Source organism: Eubalaena glacialis, chromosome 13 (genome assembly GCF_028564815.1).
Source record: "Eubalaena glacialis isolate mEubGla1 chromosome 13, mEubGla1.1.hap2.+ XY, whole genome shotgun sequence".
NCBI classification, from domain to species: Eukaryota; Metazoa; Chordata; class Mammalia; order Artiodactyla; family Balaenidae; genus Eubalaena; species Eubalaena glacialis.
In genome coordinates this window covers 15406984-15425742 of record NC_083728.1, presented here as the reverse complement: position 1 = coordinate 15425742, position 18759 = coordinate 15406984, and the positions used below count along the sequence as shown (strand labels likewise).

Below are 18759 nucleotides of genomic sequence, written 5' to 3'. Positions count from 1 at the left end.
CCATCAAATTTTTTTTTTTTTTGGAAGTATAGTTGATTTACAAGGTTGTGTTAATTTCTGCTGTACAGCAAAGTGATTCATTTATATATATATATATATATTCTTTTTTCATATTCTTTTCCATTATGGTTTATCACAGGATATTGAATATAGTTCCCTGTGCTATACAGTAGGACCTTGTTGTTTATCCATTCTAGAACCTCGATTTTTATAGCCACGTGGTCACCTGCCTCAGCCTCAGGGATGAAGCAGGATTAATTTAAGATCTTAGGTCACTTTCCCATTAGTGTTTGCAGACATTTGCTTTCCAGGCCTTCCTTGCAGCTCCAGCCAATGAGGTGACAAGGGAAGCCTGGGAAGGCCGTGGCTTCTGGGGAAGCCACTCTCCATCAAGAAAAGGAGAGCATGGTTTGCTGTACAGGTCTTTTCACCACTGCCCTCTACACAGAGCTTCCTGTTGTGACATCTAGAGCTGCAGCAACCATCCCATACCCATGAGGTGACGGGCACAAGAACAAAAGCCAACACACTGAGGATGGTGGAGACGGAAGAAGTGACTCTGGCCATCAGTGTTTCGGTCCAGCTGCTGAACCAGCCTCACTGCCTCTCTCCAGACTCTGACGTGAGAAAATTAAATGTCTTTATTGGCTAAGCCACTATTAGTTGGGTTTTCTATTAATTTCAGCCCAACAAACTCCTAATGAGATAGACTTGGGAATTACATTCATTCTTTCATTCATTCAACAAATATTTACTGAGAGCTTGTTTTTTGCCAGGCTCTATTTAAGAAACTAGAATTCTACTGCTAAGAATTTACCCAGATTTATCTGCAAAAGTAGGCCATGATTTTTATATGTGCAAAAATATTAATGTCCAACAAGAGGTAACTGGTTAGTTATTTTCATGGAGCTCTAGTAAAAGAATGTATGTGATGGCATAAAGGATCTCCAAGATATAGAATAAAAGATCTCCAAGATATAGAATATATTTTTTGTCTACATAAAAAATATTTTTTTAAAAAATTATCTTGGTCCCAAGAAACTAAAGACATCCCTCCCTACAGCAAAGCTACTTGGAGGGGACAAAACACCTGTCTTGGAGCCAAGGCCTGGCCCCCAAAGAAGGTGAGCCAAGGTGGGACCATCCCAGCGACTCAAAAAACTAGCCACTCACCCCAGTTCCATTCCCCAACTCATATTCTCCAACAAAAGAAAGGTCAGCAAGTCCAAAAAGAGGCCTGACTGTCCCACTCCTGGACAAGTCTATGGCAAGTCACCCCGGGTTTGGCTTCCACCCTTCTCCCCCCTGGCCACTCCCAACCAGCATCCATTTCCAGTGTTCTCAGAAAGAAGGGATCCCCTATCCTTCCTAAATAAGTCAGTCCCATAATCCCACAGCCACGTTCAGACCCCCTTGCTCTCTTTCCTCATCTTAGCCCTCAAAGAGCACAGACAAGAGGGTCAGCATCAGCCTTTATTGGGGAAAAGAAGCACCACACACTCACTGCCCAAGCCCAGGGCTGGGTTTCCTACGCTCAGGGCAGCAGCAAGAATAGAAACAGAGCAGAGAGGGCAATGAAAGTCCCTGGGGGTGTCACAAGCCCCAGGACATCATCCTCTCCTGGCTACCAGGACAAGCCCCCTGGAGTCACCAAAGAAACTCAGGACACATCAGGACAGCTAGGGCACCAGGATCTCTGCAAGTAGAAGAAACATCAGGTCACAACTGTGCCCTCCTGGCTTCAGTTCCCCAACATGTTTTTTTTTCCCTTCCACCCTGGAGAAGTTTGGCAAAGATTGCTCTCAAAGGCCTTAAATGGCTCCCTGCTTCCCAGACAATCCAGTCCAAACTGGCCTTGAAGACTCTTATCATTCATTGACCAACCTTATATTTCCTGTTCAAAAAACAGCCTGTCTGTTCCCTTACCCACTCTCTCACCACCCCCATCCCAGCTCCCCAAACACGTCACATACATTACCCCTTCTGTGCCTTTGCTGACCGTCACGAGACCACCCATGTAGCATGTTCTCTGTGCTCTCCTCCCTTGGTCACATCCTGCCTAGGCTTTAGGGCCCAGATCAAATCCTACTTCTAGGAGAAGGACCTTCCCAAGGAGCCACACTCACTCTCATCACCTATACACGCATACTGCCTATACAAGGGTTCTGATCTGTGACATAGAATCTTTCTCTCCAACTAGACTCTCCAGGGCAAAAACTGTCTTGCCCTTCTGGAGTCCCCACCCAGCACCTAAGCCAGTGCTCTGTACATAGCAGTTAAGGCCGTTGTTATTGATAACAATGGGCTGTACTCACCTAATTCAAAATTAGACCTGATGGTCCGGTTGGGGTTCAGGGCCAGCTGGGGTGGCAGGACTGGCGGGACACAGAAACGGCCACAGCCTGACTTGCAGCACTTTTCCCCAGCTTGGCAGTGCTCATCCGCCATGCAGCTGACAATGCACAGGCCCGCCAAAATTTTTGGACAGTCACCACCCCGCCCTGTGGGATAAACAGGCATAGGTATAGAGACAGGAGGGTTGGCTCCAATGACTCCAAGTTCCCATCTGGGACTTAGAGTCTCCAGATGAATTCATCCCTGAGTCTAACTAGATCTTAACCAAAGATCTGGCTGGGAAACCTTGAAGTTCAAGGATCCGAGCCCCTGCAGGGCCCCAAGAGAGCATCTGGACTAATGATTTCCAAATGGTGTCCCACAGGGAGTTCCCTAGAGGTACCTTGGGACTTGATACCCCTGTGGGTTTGGGGCTGGGGCTGGGTGGGATGTAGAAGGAGCAAGGCTCCCAGAGCACCACCCTCTCCCCCTATGCTTGGGCTTCCTACTAACACCCACTGCCTTCCTCTAGTTCTTTCAATGCCAACATGGGCCCCTTGGTCCTTGGAAGAGGGTTGCTTTGGGTTGAGGGGCTAGGAGGAGTGGACAGATGAGAACCCTGACTCCTCCCACGAAGAGAAAGAGAAGGAGGCCACAGATGGCTCCCTCCCAAGCCAACCCTGGGACCCCAGGAGCACTCAAGTCTTCCCCAAAGAGCCGACATACCTCCCTTAATGTCTCCATGGCAGGCACGGCCACAGCCGGTGCTGCAGCACTTATGTCCCTGAGGACAGGATGCGTCCCCATCACACAGCTCTTCACACGGGAGGGGGTCGGCAGGACATTCACCGCCAAACTCTGCCATAAAATCAGAGCATTGGGGCCCAGAGGTGTTCAAGCCCCGTGTTTCCAGTTATTTTTACTGGGACTCTGAGTACAAAACACATTTTCCATTGAGTCCCGTGTGTATTTTATACCTATTTATGTGTAAAATGTACATATTTATGTGCATACATATATATGCAATGCTGACACTTTATATTCTATTTCTTTTTTTTTTTTTAATGCCAACCGCAAAATACTAAATAGATATCCAGACTCACAGACTGAAAAGCACTGTTGAGGTCTAACACATTGTGGCAAACGCACTAGCTGCCACCTCCATATTCATCCTCCCTCCTTTCTTACTGTGGTCAACATCAACACTGCTGGCTGCTGGAATACATGCTCTTGGGTAGCCCCCTCCCATACTGTCTCTGGGCTTGACTGGGTGACTTGCTTTGACCAACAGGACACCAGCCAAGTATGATGCAAGCAAAGGCTTGAGCAACACTTGCATACTGGGGCTTGAACACTCCCTCTTGGAAACCAGCCACCATGCTGTAAAGCAGCTTGGGCTAGGCTGCGGGATAATGAGACACCTCCGGAGAGAGAACCTGGAGGAGGAGAGGCCATCCTGGACATTCCAGCCACAGTGGAACTTGCCAGGGAGCTCCAGGCTGCATGAAGGACCTCAGCTGAGCCACTGGGTATAAGAACTGCCCGGCTAAGCCCAGCCAAGCCCAGCCAACCCACAAACCCACACAACTGTGAGAAAGAATGCACTGTGTTAATGTTGATGACTTCAGGATTGTGGCTTTGGGGGAAAAAAAAAAAAAAGAATGTACTGTGTTAAGTCGCTAAGTTTGGGGATGGTTTGTTAGGTGGCAATAAATAACTGAAGCACTTGTGAATAGAAACCCAGGCTTGTTCTGAGAGGCAGTGAGGCCAGTCAGCTAAAATGATTTGCTTCCCCCATATTCCCTTGTAACTAGGGGTGACCACAAACTAAGATATAAGCTGGGAAAACTTTTGCATTGTTGGTTCAGGGAATACAACTGTCAAACTGCCCCCTCGTTTCTTGCTTCTTCCAGTCCAAAGACAGACAAGGAATCAGAGCAGCCTTCTTGCAACCAGGAGGCAACCAGTATGAAGACAAAGTCAAGAACTGCAAACGAGAGAGAGAAATTGCTTCATCGTGGAGCCACCACACCAGCCCTGGCGCTGACTTCAGGACTTCTTGTTATGTGAGAAAGAAAAATCCCTGTTGGTTTCATTTTCTGCTTCATGTAGCCAAACACACTCTTGATGTGCCCTTTCACAGCCCCTAAGAAGATAATGAAACTCAGAGAAGAGAAGGGGTTGGCCCAGAACTGCAGCGAGTCAGCGGCAAAGCAGGACAGAACTCAGCTTCTTGGTTTGCAGTGAAGCACTCTTTCTACTACACCATCCTTAAGACATGTGGGCAACAGGCCAGGTCCACGGGGTCAGGCACACCCAAGAAGTCACATCCAAACCAAACCCACTCACCATGACTCATTCCTCTCAGTGTTTATTTCAAGTTTTTTAAATGGAGGGGAAAATGACAGGCAATTCAAGCTTTGTAGAAATCCTGTAGACAGGATTGGCCCAGTGCCTCTGAGAAAGAACATGTACATACGATTGGACACAGCTGGCTCCGGGAAGTCTGACATGATGGAAAAAGCAAGTGTTGGACTCCAAGAGAAAACATGCAGCTAAACAATCAAGATATAGTAAACTGGCATCCTAGGATTTTTCGGAATAGCCCCTATTTCAAATATTTTTTGCCATTGCCCGCTTGTGTCACGACTATGTGTCTTGATATTTTTTTATTCAGAAAATATGGTCACTGTAACCACCAGATGTATCTCTCCACACCTCCCCACCTGTCTGACAAACACTAAAATCCATTTAACAAGGAACAAAGCCTTTTACCCCACGGTTGAGAAGGCTGGGCATAAAAAAAAATCTCCCTGGTAGCGAGAAACACAGCAAAATAAACTTCTCACCAAGTCATACCATGTGCCCTAGAGTGGAGGCCTAGAATACCACACTTCCCAGATGTCACCATTTTTCCGGGCCCCACTCTGAAGTAACCAATGCCAGAAGCACCCTGCTACCTCTGCCCTCATCCTCAGGACCAGGCGTAGAGACCAAAGCCCTACCCTCTCCCAGGCCGGGCTTCCTTGAGGTCCCTGGGGTTTTGTCAAATAGTAGAAGCAATGAAGGGACCCTGGGAAGATAGGCTGAAGCCCTGAGGGTCACAGCACATCCTCTCGGACCAGTGCCCAGCAGAGCCACCCAGTCTAATACCATATCTGATGCTTGAATCCCTGCCAAACAATCCCCTCCTCTCAGCTTGAACAGCTGGAATTAAGGGGGCTTCAATACCTCCAAGCCAGACTATGCCATCCTTATACTCAAGCTAGACAGCCTTAGGTATAAGAAAGTCCTTCTTTATAATCAACCGAAATCTGTTTCTATTCATTGGTCCTTTTCCTATTCCCAGAGACCTGGCAAAAACATGGCTCATGCCATCTCTTTAGCCATCCTCTGCCTTTCACTGTCTTAGCTTTGCCAGGCTAGGTAAGCTCAGTTCCTCATAACACATGGTTTCCGGTCACCTCACAGGTATCTTAGCAGGAATCAGGATGAGAAATAGGAATGATAGCCAGAACGGGGATGGTCATCCCTAGCCTCCAGATATGCCCCTATCCCAAGATCCCAAGCTATCACCAGAAAAGTAGAATAAAAAGCTGAAGCCTAGGACATACTCACACTTAGTCTTTACCGTTGCCCCAGCTCCAACCTTCCACTAGGGAAGAACACCAGCTGCTGGCAGAAAAGTGAAATTCCAAAACTTCTTAAGCCAAGAAGGGCCCTCTGAGCCTTCAAACCTACTCCTCTTCTCTTGTAAACAGACAGACACCCAGAAGGGGGAAGGATTGGCCTGAGGTCAATGGTCACAGAATTGGATCCCAAACCCCCAGCTCTGACACTAGGTCCAGTGCCCTTTAACCCACATCATGGTGATCCCCTGCACTCCGCAACGATCACCCAAAACCGAATCAACAAGCACTGGGACTCAGCTCAGTTCTGCCAAAAGACCCAGTGGTAGACAGTTTTAGGGGTTAGGAAAACTTATAAATAAACTAGTGTGCCTGGAACCCCCAAGACCACTCCTAGTTTTGGTGATTCTCTAGAACTCACAGGACTCGGCATACAGTTGTACCCATGGCCATGATTTACGACAGCACAAAAATACAAAGCAAAATCATCAAAGGGAAGAGGTGCACGAGGTGAAGTCCAGAGGAAGCCAGGCGCAAGCTTCCAAGAGTCCTCTCCCAGGGGAGTCACACAGGATGACTTCATTCCTCCAGTATGGAATTGTGACAATACATGTGAAGTGGTATCTACCAGGGAAGCTCACTGGAGACTTAGGGTTCTTCCTGGGGGCTGGTCACATGGGCGCTCTCTGCCTAGCTCATACCACTCTTATTAGTTACGGTGGCAGGAACCGTCTCAAAATCCAAATTCCCAGAAGCCCACCAAGGCCAATCTTGTGAGCACGCCTTTCTGAGAATATCAGTCTTGGGCCTGCTGTGTCAACTCTTAGCTGTACAACCAGCAGTGAGGTTTCAGAAAAAGGGGACCCAAACACACAGGGAGCCCATGCCATCAATGCATACGAAGGATACCATGTACATGTCGTGGGACTTCCCTGGTGGCGCAGTGGTTATGACTCTGCGCTCCAGGGCTTCCCTGGTAGCTCAGTGCTTAAGAATCTGCCTGCCAATGAAGGGGACGCGAGTTTGAGCCCTGGTCCAGGAAGATCCCACATGCCACGGAGCAACTAAGCCCATGCGCCACAACTACTGAGCCTGCATTCTAGAGCCCGCAAGCCACAACTACTGAGCCCACATGCCACAACTACTGAAGCCCGTGTACCTAGAGCCTGTGCTCCGCAACAAGAGAAGCCACTGCAATGAGAAGCCCGCGCACCTCAAGTTAGAGTAGCCCCTGCTCGCCGCAACTAGAGAAAGCCCGCACGCAGCAACGAAGACCCAATGCAGCCAAAAATAAATAAATAAATAATAAATAAATTTATTTAAAAAGACTCCACAATCCCAGTGCAGGGGTCCCTGGTTCGATCCCTGGTCTGGGAACTAGATCCCACATGCATGCCGCAACTAAGAGTTTGCATGCCACAACTAAGGATCTGGCAAGCCACAACTAAGGAGCCCGCCTGCCACAACTAAGACCCAACACAAATAAATAAATAAATAAATAAATAAATGTTTTTTAAAAATAATAATAATGCATATGTCGTAATAAGCAAAACAGAGGGTCACGGGGGATCAGGAGGGTTCAACTTTCATGCAGTGGGAGGGGCGCCATGAGGGAGCCAGAGGGGACAACTCTTAGGCCATAATCTGAATCTTCACTCCAAAATCTCCTCCTCCTCCTCCCAAAGTCGTCCCCTTCTCAGTAAAGACCACCACCATCACCCAACAGCTCCAGCCAGACACTCACCACCCTTTTTGACATTTCCTTTTCCTCAACACCCACATCTGCTAACTTCTTTCCCCGGGCCTGTCAGCTTCACCCTCAAAAGTACTTCAAGTCTGCCACTCTTCCAGGTCTGCACTGTCACCACCCTGGTCTGAGCCATGATCATCCCCCATCCAGCCTGGCATACTGGCCTCTTAACTGGCCTGCCATCTTCTACATTCGCCCCATCCATTATTCAGACACCAGCAGAGTAGCCTTTTTAAAATGAAAACTGGATCAGGCCTCTCCTGCTTTTATAGCCCCCTTTAAAGGCCTCCCATTGCACTTACAATAAAGCCTTAGACAGAGGCCCCGGAGACTCCCCCAAAGCCTGGACTCTGCCTCAACTGGAACCACCTTCCTTCTCCATCTCTTTTCTCCAGCCACACTGACCTTTCACCTCCTTAAAATAGTAAGCCCTGCCCTACTCTACTGCTTTTGCCCCTGCAGTTCCCTCTTCATAGCACTCCACCCAATGGCCAGCTCCTTCTCGTTCTCCAACTTAAAATGATACCTCCTCTTTCCCTCTCTTTTCTTTCCCTTCATTGCACTCATCACGACTGGTGGTTATTCTTGCTCGTTTATGATTATTTACTGTGTCTCACGTCAGAGGGTGAGCTCCATGAGAGCAAGGGCCGTGGCTACCATGCTCACCCCAGGATGCCCAAATGCCAGGTAGGGTAGACACTCAATATGTATTGAATCCATTTATAAGTGAGCAAGTGAATAGACAGGCCAGACCTCAGATAGTTGGGAGAGAACCTGAACAGCGAGGTGCTGGGCATAACTATATGAGCTGTCAGGCATTATTTGGCAGGTTTTGTACAAGTTTCTTATGTACATTTCTTCTCAACTGCATGCTGTAGACTGAATATTTGTATTCTCCGAAAATTCATATGTTGAAACCTAATCTCCAAAGTGAGGGTATTTGGAAGTGGGGTCTTTGGGAGGTGATTAAGTCAGGAGACTGGAGCCCTCATGAATACAAGTGGCCCTTACTGCCCTTCTGCCACGTGAGGTCACAGCAAAAAGACGGCAGTCGACAAACCAGGAAGCAGGCCCTCCCAGACACTGAACCTGCTAGACCTTGATCTTGGATTTCCCCGCCTCCAGAATTGTAAGAAATAAATTTCTGTTGTTTATAAGCCACCCAGTCTATGGTATTCTGTTATAGCAGCCCAAATGGACACTGCATTATCACTCTATGAGATAAATACCCTTATCTCCATTTTAAGAATGATAAAAATGAGGTTCAAAGAGATGAAAGGACTTGTCCAAGGCCACAGAGCCAGCAAGCAGAGGAGCCCGGTTCAGACCCACGCTCAGACCCGAACTGCCTCAGGGGAGCAGGTCCCAGGGTCTGCCCTGTGCCCTCAGGCACCCTGACATTCCTCCACGTTACCAAACAGACAGGACAGGCTATGGTAAGCTTCTGGCAAATCAGAGCTTAATGAAAGCAGAGATTATTCACAGCCCAGGAAGGGGAGTTCCCTGTGCAGTGGGCTGTAGCGAGTCCCGCTGGGTGAGTGGGCCAGCCCTCCTCCAGGACTAGAACTGTAGAAAAGTAGTTAGCTAATATCCCAGCAGAAATATTACTTCCCACCAGACGAGGAACCCCACTCAGCCAGTGGGCTCTGGGAGAGGTGCAGAGAGATCACTACTCTAACCTGCCAAGCTCCAAGGAAAGAGGAAGCCCCATCTCGGCTGGCCAGGGCCCAGGGCAGCTCACCAAGCTGCCTTGCCTGGCTGCCAGCCTCACCCTCAGCCCCTGCAATTCAGCCATCACCTTCAAACACTGCAAAGATTGTACCAGGCCTGACAAGTTGACAATGAGTGACCCGCATGAGACAGATTCCCAGGCTCTGGTTCCAGAGCTGGCCCTCCAGAGTCCTGGCAAAGAGTACAACACTCTATTCTCCCTTACGGGCAGGCTGCCCAAGGGAGCTGCTGAAGCCAGGCGCAGACAACGCCACTGGGTACAGGGAAGGGGCCTGCTACCTGGGGAGGTTTGGCTGGAAGGAGGCCAGCCTTCACAGGAACCCTGAGTTCAAAGTAAAAGATGCAGATAATCAATGGCCTGTTCTCTCCTGACAGAAGGCAAAGAACTGGGGACACGAGTGATTAAAGGAGAAGAGACCCACCAAATGGGGAAAAAAGAGGTGAGCTAAATTTCAAAAGCCAACCTAGGAGATAGGAAGCTCTCTGGGTCTATCTAGCCCAGAGGCAAGATCGGAAAGGAGACTTGGATTATCGCCTCTCAAGCCAACATACCCTTAGGGATGCCTCCTCGACAGAGCCGACCACAGCCTGCACCGCAGTGCTTCTGCCTAGCCAGACAGGATTCATCCCCCTGGTATGGCTCTTTGCATGGGTTCTTATTGCGAGGGCATTTTCCTTCTTTCACTGCAAAAGTTATCAGTTGAGATTGGGGTAACTGGCGAGGCCTCAAGAAACAGGGAATGGAAGCCAAATGTACTTCGGGGACTTTTAGTCTCTCCAAAATTCCTGTCAAAAATACTTCTGGGGCTTCCCTGGTGGCACAGTGGTTAAGAATCCACCTGCCAATGCAGGGGACACGGGTTCGAGCCCTGGTCCAGGAAGATCCCACATGCTGCAGAGCAACTAAGCCCATGCGCCACAACTACTGAGCCTGCGCTCTAGAGCCCGCGAGCCACAACTACTGAGCCCGCGAGCCTAGAGCCCGTGCTCCGCAACAAGAGGAGACACTGCAATGAGAAGCCCGCGCACCGCAACGAAGAGTAGACCCTGCTCGCCGCAACTAGAGAAAGCCTACGCGCAGCAACGAAGATCCAACGCAGCCAAAAATAAATAAATTAAATAAATAAATTTAAAACAAAATATTTCTGCAACCACTTTCCCCTTCTCCCACACAGCCGCTAACATGCACCCAGCACCACACATGGACCAGCCACTCTGCAGAGAGAGAGACAGAAAGCTTGGGGCGATCCTATTCTCACCCTAGGGTGAGAGCCCTCGGGAAAAGCTAGAACCTCTAGTAAGCCAGACTGGAAGTGCTATCTCCTTGTCCAGAGAGGACAGAGAAAGCCAGGAAGACCTATCCTGGCTGTCCCAAGAATCTATGCGTCCAGTTCTGTTCTACAGAGAAGACCATCTCCCCAAGTGAGGACCCTCACTCTGGGAGGAGGCAGGGGATGACTTCTCCTCTAGTCGTTTTCTATTGCTGTTAGCCAGGGATCCCAAATGATAGCTCACCATGCTCTCCTGCAGTCACCCAGGATGCCACGGACCCAAGAGCAAGAAGTGCCTTCAGGAGGAAGAGGCAGCTCGACATGATGATGATGCTGAGGGTAGAGATGAGAACTCAGTTCAGGCCAGACGTGTACACCTTGCCTTGTATCAATACATCAACCAAGGGAAGGGCAAGACTAGGGGACTGGTCTAAAGCCAGCCACAAAGTTTTCCCATTCACAATAATCCCCAAGGATGTCTTCTCCTGACAAGAAGAAAAGTGACTGGTTGCTGGTGTGTGGGAAAATTCCTGGCACTACCAAAAGACACACGTGATGGGAATGATCAAACTCTGCAATATACACAACATCCCTGGACAATGATGAGGAATCTAATGGGCAGCTGAGAAAATGGAGGGATGGCCATTGGATAAAGGATCAAAGAGAGCCCTAGAGGGTTTTGGAAGGACACAGCTACAGCTGTAATGAGAGAGGAAAGGACTAGAGACACAACTAAAGAAAAGAACCAAAGCTAATAAAATGCACTGTGGCTCCTGTCCATCCTAGCAACCTAGAAAACAGAGAATGGAACAGACTGCTTAGAAACTATCCAAAAACTACAGAAAAGCAGTGTTTAGATTTGTTCAGAACTAATATAAATGCACCAAAAACCTACATCTTGGTCCCTCTAGCCCATACAGGGCATTCTTGGACTATATGAAGGTTAGTCGACAAAACCCGAAAAAACAGTTGCTATGACTCAAGTAGTAACTTAGGTCATATATACTCCCTTTCTTTATCTCTTCTTCCTATATTTCTTTTTATTTTTCTTTATCTATTCCTTCGGTCAACCATGATACCTAACAGTGTCCACTGGCATTGCTTAGCCTAATAAGGTTAAAGGGTAAAAACCTCCTTAATAGGGACAAAGAATTTGGTGCCAGAAAGTTGCCTTATTGTTTTAAGGTTGATATTGGAGCGTGGAGATAATTAACATTTATTGATGACCTAACATGTGTTTTGTACACATTATTTATTTTATGCCTCACAATAATCTTGCAGAAGTAAGAAAACTAGTACAGAGGGAAAATTAGCCAAGGTCATTAAGCTAGTAAGTGGTGGCTGCTGGAATTTAATAATAGTAATGACAGAAAACATTGTTTGAGGGTTTACTACTGCCAAGATTCTAAGTACTTTACATGAATTAACTCAATTAATCCTCATTGCAACCCTATGTGTTAGGTACTATTATCCCCATTCTACAGATGGGGAAACTGAGGCACAGAAAGAAATGTGGGTCACAGCTAATAAGTAGTAGAACAAAGGTAAGCAGTCCAATCCCATAGTCAATGTTATCACCATATCATAATGGACTTGAACTCAGATCTTTCTAACTGCAAAACTCATGCACTTTCTACTACCCCGTATTATGACCTGATAAAAGTAACTTTATCTACCACCCATAAGTAGATCCAATTCTATTCAGGGACGTCTTACCTCTAATGCAGAGCTAAAGGGGCTCTGGGGAACTCCACAGCTGTTAAATCCCTGCATCCCCAGCCCATCCCAGTATCACGCATCTGGGGAGAGAAGCCCAGAATCTTCATTCAGATGCCTTCAGATGCCTTCAGACGCCAAGAGGCAATCCCTGGGGTCAAGGCCTGGAGAGACCGCTGGGTGAGTGGGATGGCATGGGCCAGACCCCCTCTTGTTGGGTTTCGGGGTCCTCACATTAGGCCCATCCAATTCCGGGGGCTGAGTGCCAGGCATATTAAAATCTAGTTTTCCAGAGACAACTGCAGACGCCTCGGTACCAAACGCTCCCCTCCGCTCCCCAACACCGGCCCGAGAAAACCTGCTCCCCTCCTCCTGCCCCGCACTTCCCCACGGGCCTTGGCCCGGCCAGAGAAAGATCCTTGACTGAACACCCACAGTTTACACCCGAGGCGCGGCCGCTCCCGAGAGGGTGCCTGGCCAACCTACACACAGGGCCTCTAAGCTTCTGGGACCCGGCGAGACGCGGCGGCTCGGTTCCCCTGGTAACCCTGCCGCTCGCTGCGTCGCGCTTCCGGAGCCTGCGGGCGGCGCGCTCCAATGACGTCACAGGGAGACTTTCCGGCCGGTGGCAGAGTCGGGCTGAAGTTGTGGGGGCCGGGGGCGCCATGGGGGCCACTGGCGACGCCGAGCAGCCGCGGGGACCCGGCGGGGCAGAGCGGGGCGGCCCCGAGCTGGGAGACGCGGGCGCAGCGGGGCAGCTGGTTCTCACGGTGAGGGCGTCCACGGGGAAGCCCCGGCCAGGCCTGGGCTCGGGCCCTACAGGGCCTCGGGCTCCCGGGACCCTGGCCCGCGGGCGGGAGAACGAGGCGGCTGGTGTTGCCAGGGGTTGGCGTTGTCGCAGTGCGACGACCTGGCTTCATATTCTGGTGCCGCCCTCCTAGCTAGGTGACGTGGGCCGGCCCTGTCAAGCCCCTGAGCTCCAGTTTTCTCTTCTCGAAAATGGAGATACTAGTCGCTGCCTCGTAAAGTTGTGGGAAAGGATATAAATGCGGGTAAAGCGCCCAGCGCATCATCTGGCACAGAGTAGGCCCTCGGTAGACACTGATTCCCTTCCTCCACCCCTTCTTGAAAAAGTGGGGTTGGGACTTGGAGGCAGGAAGCTTTTACTCGGTTCCTGTTCCCTGGCAGGGCCTTCCACTGCCCTCCCCCCTACCCCAAGCGGGGAGAGACGGTGAAAGCACCTGAGAAGCAGGGATGTCTAGGTATAACTTAATACCCACCCTCCACCTCCACCCCAGCGTCACGGACCTCGGTGACATCTGCTCCCTTGGTCTCCACAGAACCCTTGGAACATAATGATAAAGCACCGGCAGGTACAGCGGAGGGGCCGCCGGTCACAGATGACAACAAGGTAAGGCTGGCCTTGGGTGGGACTTCCCCTCCCAGGCACTGGCTTGGGAGGCAGCTTTTGGGTCCCCACTGCACAGAGCTGAGAAACAGATCATCAGCCAATTGAAAGAGGAGATTCAGGTTCCGTAACTCTGTGTGACCTTGAGCAAGTCATTTCCCTTCTGAACTCAGAAGAGGGGGCATGTTGATTCAACAATGCCCAAGGTCCCTAACATTCACAGGCTCTGTGTTTGAAGGCTCCAAAGAGGCAGAATAGCATGGAAGTTAAGAAAAATGTGGGGCTAATAGTATCCATCTCAGGGAAGGGAGAGAGCACAAGATGGGTCTTTGGGATGCTGGTTATATATGTTTCTTGACCTGAGTAGTGATTAAAATGATGTTCACTGAAACTGTTTGTTAAAGTGTATAGATTTTTTCTGTGTTAAGTATTATACTTCTAAAACACTTTAAAAATAATGCCATTCCATAGAGTTATGAGTATGAAATAAAGTCCTGCATCTATGTGGTTTGCAGAGCACCTGGGCACATAGCTAGTTTTCTGTAAAAGCCACATGTTATTGTCATTAAAGGGTCCTATCTCAATAATTGGCTGGGCAGAGTAGGAAAGGATATGCTTGGGACATGCCTCCTGACTGTGTCTCCTTCCTGAATGCAGTTTCACAGATCCTGCCATCTCCATGGATCTCCTCCGAGCTGTCCTGCAGCCTAGCATCAATGAGGAGATCCAGACTGTCTTCAACAAGTACATGAAGGTGAGAAGGACACAAAGATAAAAAATTAACAGGAATAAAGACTCATGGGCAGTCCTTTCCTGCATCACAGTCTCTCTTTCTGGTACACACAGATAATCGAAAGTTTTCCAATTCTGAACCCCCCAGGAATGTTTTTCCTCTTTGGGGGTAATTTGAATTCATCTTCTTGTTACCAAACCAAACTCGGGTCTTACTGCTTGCCCACGTGCAGTGAAGCCAATCTACTGTCACTGGGTTATGGTGAAGGAAAGTGCAGCGTTTATTGCAGGGCACCAAGCAAGGAGTCCAGGACAGCTAGTGCTCAAAACACCCCAAGTCCCCGATGGGTTTCAGCAAAGCATTTTTAAAGGCAGAGTGAGGGAGGGGCATCCCAGGGTATGTGATCAGCTCGTGCACAATTCTCTGATTGGTTGATGGTGAGGTAACAGGGTGGTGTCACAGGGGTTAACATCATTAATCCTTAGGCTCTGGGGGCTATGTGCTCATATTCATCAGGTAGTTCATTTCTTCCCTTTGGTGGTGGATTTAGCATGTATAATACAATTCAGGAAATGTGCATCAGATACTTTTATCTAGGTATTTCAGGGAGGAGCTAAAGCAGAGGATGTGAGGGAGGGGTCTGCCCCTGGGAAGGCCCCATAGGGTCCTGCTCCATTACATTTGGCCAAGCTACTGTGAGGATGAAGTGACGTAAGTGTAATGTGCTCAGCACTGTGCTTGGAATGCAGGTGTTTTTATTACTTGTTTAATAATATCACCATTATTACTATTTACAGTTCTTTTCAAGATCTATTAATAAACTTCTACATGGCTCTACCAGGATGTCCCATGGGTGCTTCAATCCCAGCATATTCAGGACTGAACTCTTTTGTTTTTCTTCCTAAACCTCCTCCTCTTATGTTTATTCATTCATTCAAAAAGTATTTACTGAGCACCTACCATAATGCAAGCACTATGCTAGGCGCTTAGGGATGTAGCAGTGAACAAAATGGACAGTGTCCTTACCCTCTTTAAATAAATGTGTACTTTGTCAGGGAATGCCAGAGAGAACAGGAAGAGAGTGACCTGTAGGGAACAGGGATGCTATTTCATAGCCTGTGGCTAGGAAAGCCCTCTGATAAGAGGACATTTGAGCAGAGACCCAAATAAAGTGAGGACAGAACAAGTCGTGCAGATACCTGGAGGGAAAGCAACCCAGGCAGAGGGAACAAGGGCAAAGGACCTGAGGCAGAAGCATGCTTGGCACATTCAAAGCAACAGAGTGGCTGGAGCCAGCAGAGCCAGAAGGAGAGGAGAAGGAGAGGTGACCAGACAGGTAACACACTCAGCGCAGGCAGAACTTTAAAGCCATGGTGAGGACTGTGAATGAAATTTATTGCTTGCCACATCAGGAAACAAAGGATGTTGCAGCCATCGAGCCATCACATTACAGCCACCCCGATGTTGAGCCATGAGGGAACTCAGGATAGAAATAGGATGCCCGCCATCTAGCGGTCAACTGCTGCAGCCACCCTTGACCGTGCACCTTGAGGAGACTCAGGATGAGAAAGCACAGGATACTGGTCCCAGATAGCTGAGGTGCATATCAAAGGAATAATTTCAGTGAGCCCGGACTCTTGCATCTTCCCATGCATAGAAAAGTGCTAAATTCCTTAATTTGAGATGTCTGGTTTTCTTTATTTAAGAGTAATCTTTTGATCTTCCGACTACCTGGTCTTTGTTGCAAAAACTCCTATATCTCCTGGCTCCCCCCACTTGCCTCTTTGGAGCAGTCCCTCAGAGCTCTCTGAGATGCTGTGTCCCAGGCTTACATCCTCAGTTTTGTCCGCTGAATAAAACATAACTCTCAACTTTCAGGTTGTGCATTTTTTTTCCAGTCGACAGGACTTTGGGTTTTATTACAAGTAAAATAGAGGCTTTTGGAGAGTTTTGAGCAGAGTTCATGATCTGAACACTTTTAAAAAGTCGCTCTGACAGTTGTAAAGAGAATAGACTTCAGGAGGACCAGTTAGGAGGCTTGAGATGATAGTGGCTTGGGTGTTAGCAATAAAGGTGTTGGGAAAGAATCAGATTCTGTATGTGTTTTCAAGGTAGCAACAGGATTTGCTAATGATTCAGATGTGCTGGGTAAAAGAAAAAGAAGTAAACAACTCCCGAGTTATTTGCCAGGGGCAACTGTAAAGAGAGGATTGCCATTGACTTGATATGAGGAAGATGGGGACAAGCAGGGGAAATCAGGAGCTCAGTTTTGGATAAGTTTGAATGGGACCATCATTCACTTAGAAACCAGAGTCCAGTGGCTCTGCCCTCTGCTCCATCTTCCATATCCAGTAGCGGGGTCCTGTACCTTCCTCCCCACAATCTGACCTGCATACCCTTATTCCTTGCCTCTGCCTTGGTTCAGACCTTCATAATTTCTCATTCAGGCTCCCACTGTAGTCCCTAACCGCCTCTGTTCTTTCCCTCTTTCAATCCACCCTCCATACAGCTGCCAGTGATCTCTCAAATGTAAACCCAATGGTGTCACTCCCCTATTTAAAATCCCTCCACGACCTTCCATTTTTTTCTGGGTGAAATCCAAATTCCTTAACATGGCACATATGGTCCCCTGTGATCAGCCACACTCCCCTATATACCTAGTTATTCCTGCCCCTGACTTCTGCACATCCCAGAATGCACCAAATATTCTCATACCTCTGCACCTTTACATGTGCAAAAATAAAGAGGTTAAGCCCCTAGGAAAAGGCTAGACCAGCATTCAATCCAGGATTGTCTACCTCCAAAGCACTTTCCTTGTTGCTTGTTCCAGTAGTGGATGCCATGATTCAGGAACTTTCTCTCCTGAACAAATGCTGGATAAACACAATTTGTGGCTTCACATAGTCTGCAAAGATAAGTCCTTGCCACACTTGTTTTTATTTTTTTATTTTATTTTTTTAATTTTATTTTTGGCTGCGTTGGGTCTTCATTGCTGCGTGCAGGCTTTCTCCAGTTGCGGCAAGCGGGGGCCACTCCTCTGTGCGGTGTGCAGGCTTCTCACTGCAGTGGCCTCTTCTGTTGCAGTGCGCGGGCTCCAGTAGTTGTGGCACACGGGCCCAGCAGTTGTGGCGCACAGGCCTAGCCACTCCGCGGCATGTGGGATCTTCCCGGACCAGGGATCGAACCCGTGTCCCCTGCATTGGCAGGCGGACTCCCAACCACTGCACCACCAGGGAAGCCCCACACTTGTATTTAGACAGGGTACAAATGACTTGATTACATCACAGCTTCAGATAAGTCCAGGCTCTTGATCGACCTCATCTGATCACTTTGTTTAATGATGTTCCAAATCTCAGCTACCCATTTTCTTAAAAATGTTTAGAAAAATAACTTCTAGAAATGGCTGATTTTATCCAAGACGTGAATTTTATTGATTTATTCCTGTTATTACTAAATGCATGCCCCTTTAAAAAGAATATTCTAATAATATAGCTTAGGAAATGGATTTATGGGTGGATAAATGGGATGGGTAAATGGACACATGATAGCAAATATAGCAAAATTGTGGACTAGGTGGTACGTATTAGTATTCATTGATTGAATAAAAGTAAAAACCAAAGTCACTAAAACTCACCTCCCAGAATACCAAACTGTTAACAATGACATAGTCTCCTATATTTATTTGTGTGTGTGCGTGTGTGTGCGTACGCACTCACTCATGTTTAAAAAATACGTAGGATCAGGGAATTTCCTGGCGGTCCAGTGGTTAGGACTCGGCACTTTCACTGTTGTGGCCCAGGTTCAGTCCCTGGTTGGGGAGCTAAGATCCCACAAGCCACACAGCGCGGCCAAAAAAAAAAAAAAAAATACGTAGGATCATTTTACACACACTGTTCTGCAATTCAGTTTTTTCATTTAACAATATATTTTCGTCATGTTTCTAGGTCAGTACATAATAGCTCACCCTGATTCTTTTGTAATAGCTGCACAGTAATCTATTGTATGGATGTACCACAATTTAATGAGCTAGTCCCTAGAACATTCGGATTACTTATAGTTTTTCTCTCTTACAAACAATGCTACATTGAGCACTTTGAATGTATATCTTTGTTAACCTGTGAGAGTATTTCTGGGGGATAAATTTCTAAAGATGGCATTGGTGGGTAAAAGGGGAAACGTATTTTTCC

The 18759-nt window shown here is 48.0% G+C and overlaps 2 protein-coding genes across 6 annotated transcripts in view; one reads left to right on the top strand and one right to left on the bottom strand.

The window, feature by feature from the left end:
* Positions 1-1459: 1459 nt before the first annotated feature.
* WFDC3 (WAP four-disulfide core domain 3) lies at positions 1460-13006 on the bottom strand. 4 transcript variants are annotated; one of them, XM_061208828.1, is made up of 6 exons: positions 12918-13006; positions 12432-12514; positions 10960-11048; positions 3061-3192; positions 2316-2501; positions 1460-1696 (listed from the first exon to the last, which is right to left on the bottom strand). In XM_061208828.1, the coding sequence occupies exons 3-6, from the start codon at positions 11036-11038 to the stop codon at positions 1680-1682; spliced, it is 414 nt and encodes a 137-aa protein (XP_061064811.1). In that variant the 5' UTR covers positions 11039-11048; positions 12432-12514; positions 12918-13006; the 3' UTR covers positions 1460-1679. The 4 variants fall into 4 exon arrangements, with proteins under 4 accessions (XP_061064811.1, XP_061064810.1, XP_061064809.1 ...); XM_061208827.1 differs by having other exon boundaries at positions 12432-12595; positions 12867-12978; XM_061208826.1 differs by having other exon boundaries at positions 12867-12978.
* Positions 13007-13051: 45 nt separating this feature from the next.
* The window catches only part of DNTTIP1 (deoxynucleotidyltransferase terminal interacting protein 1), a 28419-nt gene continuing 22711 nt past the window's right edge, over positions 13052-18759 (top strand). For both annotated transcript variants that reach the window (XM_061208559.1, XM_061208558.1), the window contains exons 1-3: positions 13052-13201; positions 13772-13842; positions 14497-14593. In XM_061208559.1, coding sequence (XP_061064542.1) covers positions 13097-13201; positions 13772-13842; positions 14497-14593 — 273 coding nt within the window. In that variant the 5' untranslated portion in view covers positions 13052-13096. The remainder of the gene's footprint in view (positions 13202-13771; positions 13843-14496; positions 14594-18759) is intronic.